Source organism: Gallinula chloropus (genome assembly GCF_964237585.1).
Source record: "Gallinula chloropus genome assembly, chromosome: 2".
NCBI classification, from domain to species: domain Eukaryota; kingdom Metazoa; phylum Chordata; class Aves; order Gruiformes; family Rallidae; genus Gallinula; species Gallinula chloropus.
Genome location: NC_140086.1, coordinates 64,380,729 through 64,389,195, shown reverse-complemented (window position 1 = coordinate 64,389,195; position 8,467 = coordinate 64,380,729). Strand labels below are relative to the sequence as shown.

The following is an 8,467-nucleotide window of genomic DNA, read 5'->3' as shown; positions in this document are numbered from 1 at the left end:
AGTTTAAGACCGTTGCTACCTACGAGACAGTTCTCTCCTTGCCAGGCTGCTATGAATTCCAAACAGCTCCGTTCCCCTTGCAAGGCTGCCTTCACGTCCTGCTGGGAGCCGGGCAGAGCTCGGCTGCAGAGCCTAGCCTTGCACCACTCTTCAGCTAGACAGGATTTAGGGCTTTGAGTCAGGCATTTCAGCCAAGTCATCCAGTCCCTGACGCCCTCAGAGCCATCTTTACGATTAATTTTGGCTTGTGTGAAGTCTCTGAGGGCCAGACCACCGGTGAGCAATTGAGGAGGAAGAGCAACCAAAGGGTCCTTGTCCAAAGGCAAGACCAGTGATAATGTCTTCCAGACATGCTCTTAACTGTGCCCCGATCTTTCTTAGGAGACCCTAGGCTTTATTGCCTGAGATTATCTGGGTTCCTCTTGGTTTTTAGCACCTGGATGTAGCTCAGCCCTTTTGTGGCTGTGGCTAAACAATGTGAGGCAGGACAGGCTATAGTATAAGACAGAGAAAGGTCTGATGAGCCTCAAACTCAGCCTGGCATTTCCAGACTGGCATTTGTATCTCAGCAAGACAACCAGCACATCGAAAGCTGGCACCAGATGTCCCAGGCTGCACAGACCTCTTAAGCTGTAAACAAATGCAGTCCTTTTTATATGGCAGGTACAGAAACAGATTTGTTTCTGCTAGCAGAGATAATCTCAGAAGATTTCTTCAAGCCACGCTCCTTTGAGATCATTGGGATTTATAGGGATTTCCTCCTCTTTGATGTTCGTTTTGCAGGTGTAACTCCTTTATTGAAAATTCCTCTGCACTCAAGAAGCCCCAAGCGAAGGTGAAGAAAATGCATAATTTGGGCCATAAGAACAGCACCACGCCCAAAGAGCCCCAGCCTAAAAGGATGGAAGAGGTCTACCGAGCCCTGAAGAATGGCCTGGAGTAAGAGCCTTCATCCTGCTTGTTGATTGCAGGTTTCTGTGACATTTTAGAGCCTAGAGAAACATATCACAGGAACAGGGAAGGGGTCTTTAATCAGTAGAGGAACATAGACCTCTTGGAGACTGGATTACACTTAGGATCTGAAATATTTGTAGGGGAAAGAGGAATACAGGGTGCAGAATCCCATTTCCACTCAAATTGCTAGGAAAGCTCCCAAAGGCTGGGATTTCAACATGAGAGTTTTTTTCCTCCTAATTTCCTAGGGGCCTATCATGGGCTTGTATCACCCTTAAGATAACGTCCTGGATTATAAAGGGGCTTTTACCAGCCAGATACAAAAGCAGTGATTGGAAGCCGCCAGCCCATAAACTAAGCAGCAGATTAGCTTACTTGAAACTGGTCATTCAGCATAAAGAGAACACGGAGCTCTTACGTGCAGCTAAATGAGTGGCTCCTGTTTATTCCCAGAAAGGCAGCAGGGAGCTGCTTTTAGAGCAGATGAACGTAAACGAGCTTTTGTTGGAGAACAGATCCAATGAGGAAAGCCATTTGTTGCGCAGATTTTCTTTTAGCCAGCTCGGTATGTGCTGCAGAGCTCACGCACCCCTTCTCTGGTTTGTGTTTACAGTGAGTATCTGGACGTTCACCAGACAGAGCTGGACAAGTTGACTGCTCAGTTAAAAGACATGAAAAGAAACTCGCGCCTGGTACGTGTCACACTTTTTCATCACATGGATGCACAGTACCCTTCTCGAGGTGCTGGAGCAGCCAGGGGGATGGGAGCGGGATATAGGGAATTTGCATTGATGCTTTTCCTTCTTGATAGCCCTGGTCTTGTTTTTTGATTTCTGTTGACCGACAAACATTACTTTCTCCTGGTGCAAAGTTAATCACAGTTTCTTCTTCTCCGTTGCAGGGAGTTCTGTACGATTTAGATAAGGTACGTCACCCTCTTTGACACTGGCTTTGCAACGAAGTGTTAGTATCCATGTGATGTCCATAGCTGGCATGGGAAACCTCTCAGGCAGATCCACTAGCCAGGCCAGCACAACTGAGGGAGAGGTTACCAGGCAGTTTGCAGTTGTGAAGGAAGAAGTCTGGCCCGCCAACTCTTCCTGCACACTCTGGTATTGCCCCCGCCAGCCAACTGTGCTCACTAACCCATCTGGCATCAAACTGTCCCCATCAGCCCTTTCCTGGGGTCTATTGAGTTAAACTGGCTCTTGACAGCTCCAGGGTTGGCACAGGGAAGGAGGCAGACCCATACTAGGGGAGAGGAGCAGCACAGGAATGAAACTTCCTGCTTCTGTCAGATGCCACTGTTAAACCCATCACCTTGTGCAGCTTTGCCCTGTAAGCTCCAGGTAGGTGGGAGGCTGGCGAGTGATGTCCGGGGTCTTGGGAGCCCTGGCTCACCCCTGCTCCTGCCAGTTCTGGGGAAGAAAAAGTTGAAAAACTAAAAATATTTTTCCCCACAGGAAACTCTGTGTGAAACAAAAAGAAAGCTTTCAAAGATATTTCCTGATCAAGTCTGGCTTTTTCTTTTCAGTCAAAATGCCAAGCTGGGTTTTGCTGTCAAGAGCAGTTTGATGAGGGATAGAGTGGATTTTGAAATGCAAAACCTGATCGATTTTAATACAGGTTTTCAAAGTGCTGAAAATACTCTATCTTGGGCTAGTAAAACTCTGTTTTTTTTAATTGGCTTTTTTTTCCTAAGAATTTAAAAATAAATAAACAGGGAAATCCCATCAAAGAAAAGCCCTTTTTTGTTTAAAAATATAGTAGGTACAGAAGTCAGTGAGCTCCATTGTCCACAGCAGATTAATGGTAGTAGGGTGGAACAGCTGAGTCCAGATTCACGGGCAACAAAACCCTGTGTGTTTTATGGGGGCGTTTCTTACACTCAAAGGGACTAGCAGAGCCAGCGTGGTGGTGTCTTACTGATTTATTTAATTACGCCTCACCCTCTGCCTCTTCCTTTCCTTCAGCAAATCAAAGCGGTCGAAAGATACATGAGAAGGCTGGAGTTCCACATCAGCAAGGTAATGACCGCGCTCCCATCATCTTTCTTCTACATCTGCCCCTATGTTTATTAGGAAAACAAACCCATACTCCTCCACTCTGGGGAGGCCTCCTTGACAGAGCCTCTCCCAGATTCGGTATTTTTACTGTGATGGGCTGGTGGTTGGAGCCAAAGAAAGGGTTTGCATGTGGTTTTTTATCCCCGAGGTCCAGCCGTGCCCTGAGATACTCCCGCCTGCTCCTAGGTGCAGAGAGAACACAGGGTCAGGCGCTTGCTGGGAAAAACCTCTCTCACTGCATGCTCGTGGTTAAACTATAGGTAGAGAGAGAGAGAGTTGCATCTGCAAGTAATTTAATTCAGCAGTTGTCTCTACCACATGCAGCAGCTAGATTGGATTTATTCCTGGATTTCACTGCTAACGCTTGCTCTGCGTGGTTTGGGGCCCACATCCACTTGATTACATCGGTGAGAGTATTCAGTAGAGGTACTTGTGATTTATACTAATAACATTTTAGAGCTGGACAAAATCCATGGCATGTATTCACTTAGTTATAAACATATCTGCTAGCGATTAGTTGCTTTTCTGAGCCTGACAAAAGAATGAATTATATTTGACGGATGAAATGTCTTTTGAGAGTCATTTGAAAAGCGTTTGCGCAGCTTGAAGTGCTCCAATTATGACAACCCATCCAAACCTTTTAATTTCAGTCATCTTTCACTCTTGGAGATGGAAAAAAAAGTGGGAAAAAAAAAAAAAATCAGGCCATAGACTGAAATTTTGTTCCCCAAAACAACCTTCCCTCTTGCTGGCAATATGAATGGCAAAATTAGTGCTTAAAGAACATTTCTATTCAAGCGCTTCCCACTCCAGCCTGCGCAGAGCTAATGGTTTCTGGGCTATAATGGGACTGAAAAGCACCAAACACCAGAAGTAACACTGGTCAGCATTACCCAAGCTTGCCGAGCGCATTAGTTCACTTTCGGTAACCCACAGCAACGGAGACGACAGGAACCAAGCCCGTGCTGCCTCCCAGCCTACAGGCATGGGCAGGTAAAGAAACATCTTCGCTTCTCATGATAGAGAAGGTGTTTTTTTCTGCTGTACTGAGTCAAGGCTGCAGTGATGCCTTCTGCCATCTACCCACCGCTGCTCTGTATGGGTTGCGCACTTTGAAATGGCAAAATGCTACCTGTTCCACTGTTACCCTTTGCTGAAGTCTTTCATTTTGCTTAGCAGTCTTTGTTTTGGTCAGAGATCCCTCAAGTCAGAGGTTTCGGGCGTCAGAAATCCAAGCTAGCCTTGTAAAAGTTGACCTAGTGCTTTGAAGCTGTCAGAAAGACCAGTCCCACCTCAAAAAATCCACAACTGAGCAATATGCACCAAGGGGGACAGGGTGATTGCTTGATGTCAAAGATAACAAAGGAAAAAAAGTTATTGTAGGTAAAAAACAAACAGCAGGGATATTAGGACCAGAAGGAAGAGATGGCTTTCACTCTTCCCTTCCTTCTCCTCACCCTGACAAAGCCAGATTAGAAACTCTGCAACTCCTGTATCTGGCAGATTATGTAAGTATATACCATGATATATAGCTGATGCATATGACATATATGCACCAGCTATATCACTGTAGACTCCCACCAAACAACTTGGAGTAAACATATACATCAGTGCGCAGGGATCAGGGGGAAAAGGGCAATCAAAGCATGAGGCACACGTAAACCCATTGCACTCTGAAGCCAGATCCAGGTGAGGCTTTAAACTGTGTGTGAGTAGGTTTTGCTAAGCTGCCAGAGTGCTTATGAAATGTTGGGTATTTAAGTCACGCCCAATGACTTTAGGAAAGTCTGGGAAATTGTTTGAATGCCTGTGGAGCTGAAGTTCAAAACTTTCTCTATTTGACAGCAGCTTTTCCTGAGTGCTTTACTGGTGCAGGTTCTGACTGTGATCCCCAGTTTCTGGAGGATAGGCAGTGAGAATTTAAAGACAATCAAACAAACCCAACAACAAAACATAATTCCCTGTTTCCAGTATTACCTATTAGCAAAATGTTGCAGCAGCCTTGATCCACAGCTGGTATTAGCAATACAGGAGACCTTGCTGACCTTGTTGAGTATGTCATTTAACACGTCCAGTCCCCTTTGGCAGAGTGGACTTTGCAGTTGCCTTCAAAAGAGCTCTTCCACACTGATGTATTTGAGAAGCCTGCTGTACGCCTGGTCTACTGTTATGATTGTACGTAGCCCAGACAGGGTAAAAGGGAGTAGGGATGGTTAATGGCATGCAGGGTGAGCAGGTGAATTGCTGGCAGCATCTGGTGTTGCAGTAATGTGATTTTTACAGTGGAAGTTATTTTTATCTTGTGATCCTTTTTCATAGACTGTAACAGTATCACAGGGTCATTTGCTCACCCCTTCCAGTGGATCTAACAGCTTGGCTTAGTTCCTTGTAATCCAACTGACTTCATTGTTAGTTGGTTTTCTTTTGCTGGGTTTTCTGAGATTTTTTTTCAATGCACCTGCCTTGTTCCCCCTAGGTGGATGAGCTTTATGAAGCCTATTGTATCCAAAGACGCCTCTGCGATGGTGCCAGCAAAATGAAGCAAGCCTTTGCAATGTCTCCTGCCAGCAAAGCAGCTCGAGAGAGTTTAACTGAAATCAACAGGAGCTACAAGGAGTACACAGAGGTATGTCCTCATCAGTTTAGGCTTTCGCTGTCGCACTGCTTGAAGGCCATGGGAACTTTGACACTGATTTCAGGGAGCAATTTCATCCAGATAAAAGAATTAAATGCACCAAAGAAGAGTATAATAATTAGTTTTCAGGTGAATACCTGATGACTTACAAAGACAGGTTACATGGATGTCCTGGTTCTGGCCAGGCCAGAGTCAACCTCCCCAAGCAGTCTTCACAGGTGACTTGGGGAGGTTGACTCTGGTCTGGCCAGAACCGGGACAATGGGCCCAAATAATTCCTTGAAATATTAATGTTTATGTTCAACAAGAGCAGGGTTATACCCAGAAATTGCTGCGGATGAAAATAAAACCTCATGAATCTGCCCCAAACCTACAGACATATGTATGTATGCGTACGTACACATATGTGTGTCTTTCCCACCAGGCAGATTTTGGGATGGCAGGTTGGCTGGAACCCACATGTATACAGACATCATCTGCTGCATCCTATCCAGTGTTACTTGCTGTGATCATCATCAGTGTTATTAAGCAGGCAGCAGATGAAGAAAGGTCTAGTAGTACTGCAAACATCCCAGCACACAAGCTGTGACAGCTGAAGGAAGAACCAGAGGGTCCAGAACCCTCAGTCTTTTTTACCTTAACATAGTCCATGTTTCTTGAGAGATTAAAAACACGCTGGGAGCCACGTTGGCATGGAGCTGCTGCTGGCACATGTCCTGGCTGGAGAGGACTGGGACAGTGACCAGGTTATGCTTCAAGGGCTACAACTGCCCTCTGCCAAGGGGAGGATTAGAGAGCAAAGAAGAGTGCGGGGTTACATTCAGCTTTGGCTCGAGCAGGCATAGCTCAGCTGTCATTTTTGGGGCCAGACCTAGCTAAACTTAGGCAAGGATGGCTCTGCTAGAGTGATTGTATCACAAAATATCTTTCACCTGCATAACAGAATATTTCCTTCTAAATAGACCTAAAAAAAAGAAATTAAAAACAAAAACGAGGGCGGGAAGAGGGTTTGTCTGACTCCCCCATTCTCTTTTCCAACACAGAACATGTGTACCATAGAAGCAGAGCTGGAGAGCCTACTGGGGGAGTTTTCCATCAAGATGAAAGGTAATTGCCTTTTCACCTTTCCCTTCTTTCTCCCTAAACAATAGTGGTCTCTGCACACTAGTGAGGGCACAGAGATGTGCTAGTGTGATGTGTATTTATGGTACGTGTCGTTTTCCCCCACCACACCCTCTGCTGATCCTTCAAACCCCCAATTTACACCCCTGCCTGCTGGAAAGGGTCGTGGAGCCAGGAACATCAAAGCTTACAGAGAGACTTCCTGAGATGCTGCTGCTTGTTGTCAAGGCTAATTACCTCCCTCAAACACTCCTCCCCACAGCCAAAGCGATGTCGAAGGCTGCTTGTTGTACGTTTTGCCTCTGTTTCCATAATCCTTTAAGAAGATGACTGTGAAATTATGTGAATGCCCATGGAGCTGAAGTTCAAAATACTTTCTTAATTTGACACCAGCTGCTTCTAAGTCCTTTACTTTTACTAATTCTGACTACTACTATTTTTGAGCAAATCTAAAAAAAGCAAAGACCTGGCTGTAGTTTCCCCTTTAAACACATAGATAATTCAGTGGCTGCATTCACCCTTCGGTTCATTCCCTGTTTTTACAACAGGGGCCTTTACAGGTGTGAATACAATGGCATCAGTTTTACCTGAAGCCTCAGTGAATCACCAGGTATTGCTTGTTCTGTTATCCCTTTAAGACTGAGTGTCTTAAAGAAGAGATTGGGGGTGGATCTTTTTTTGGATCTTCAGTCGCTGCCATGAAAATAGTTCTATAAAACAAAACCAGCATCTGAATATTCACGTGTTCTTAATTCTTTGCCTGAAATCTTGCCATTTTAAAATTTCATGGTACTGCTGGTGGAGTTTTTAGAGCTCACCAGTCTCATACAGGGTTCTGATTCTGTCTGCCTTGCCACAGCTATGAGTTAGCTGTGTCCAGGGTTTGCAGTGCATGAGATACGATCTAGCTTAGATCAAGTTAAAATAGTTACTCTTTGCTACCATACTAGAGAAAACGAGTGCAAGCAGCTTTCTTAGTTCTCCTAGCTCTGTCCCACAGCACCAAACCCCAGGTTTTAAAGCCCTCACTCTTAGGTACTGTAAGGCAGTCAGAGATGCACAGATGTAAAGTTACAAGATGGACACACAGAGCCCAAGCAGATATTTGTAAAACCCACAGCAGAGCTGTGGCATAGACACACTGAAGGAAAAATGAGGTCACACACAGTGTGGAAAGGGAATTGCATCGGGCCAGGTCCCTTGGAGTGTCTCCTTCCTTGCTGTATATGCAGTGCAACGTACAGAGCCTGGCAGCAGCACATGTTGCAGGAGGCATCATGGCATATGACTGGCCCCTTCTCTTTGGAGTGCCCAAATCCTCCAGCAAAGCTCAAGAGCTCTTGAGAAACCAGGTGCTGTGCTCACGTGCAGGAGCAGAGCACAAACCACGCGCAGCAGGTACTTCTGAATACAGTTCTCATAACGTACAGAAGCCCAAATTGGAATTTAGCAAAGAAAAATGTCGTATCATTAGGTATTCTCTAATTAGGACATGTAAGATTTCTATCTAGATGGTTTTCTCTAGGAACAGGAATCCAGTAGGACAATCCAGCCATTGCTATTGCTACGGCTCACGGCAGCTCTAGCACAAAAGCCTCCAGATCTCGCAGCAAGCTTCCCCCTTATGTTATACTGCAGTGTATTCAGCTAACTATAGGATCTAATTTAAAATCAAAGCATTTCTCTCCCC

At 45.3% G+C, this 8,467-nt stretch overlaps 1 protein-coding gene across 1 annotated transcript in view; it reads left to right on the top strand.

The window, feature by feature from the left end:
• Positions 1 to 852: 852 nt before the first annotated feature.
• The window catches only part of RIPOR2 (RHO family interacting cell polarization regulator 2), a 32,588-nt gene continuing 24,973 nt past the window's right edge, over positions 853 to 8,467 (top strand). The window contains exons 1-6 of the mRNA XM_084280370.1: positions 853 to 939; positions 1,568 to 1,646; positions 1,856 to 1,879; positions 2,928 to 2,981; positions 5,497 to 5,646; positions 6,699 to 6,762. Coding sequence (XP_084136496.1) covers positions 902 to 939; positions 1,568 to 1,646; positions 1,856 to 1,879; positions 2,928 to 2,981; positions 5,497 to 5,646; positions 6,699 to 6,762 — 409 coding nt within the window. The 5' untranslated portion in view covers positions 853 to 901. The remainder of the gene's footprint in view (positions 940 to 1,567; positions 1,647 to 1,855; positions 1,880 to 2,927; positions 2,982 to 5,496; positions 5,647 to 6,698; positions 6,763 to 8,467) is intronic.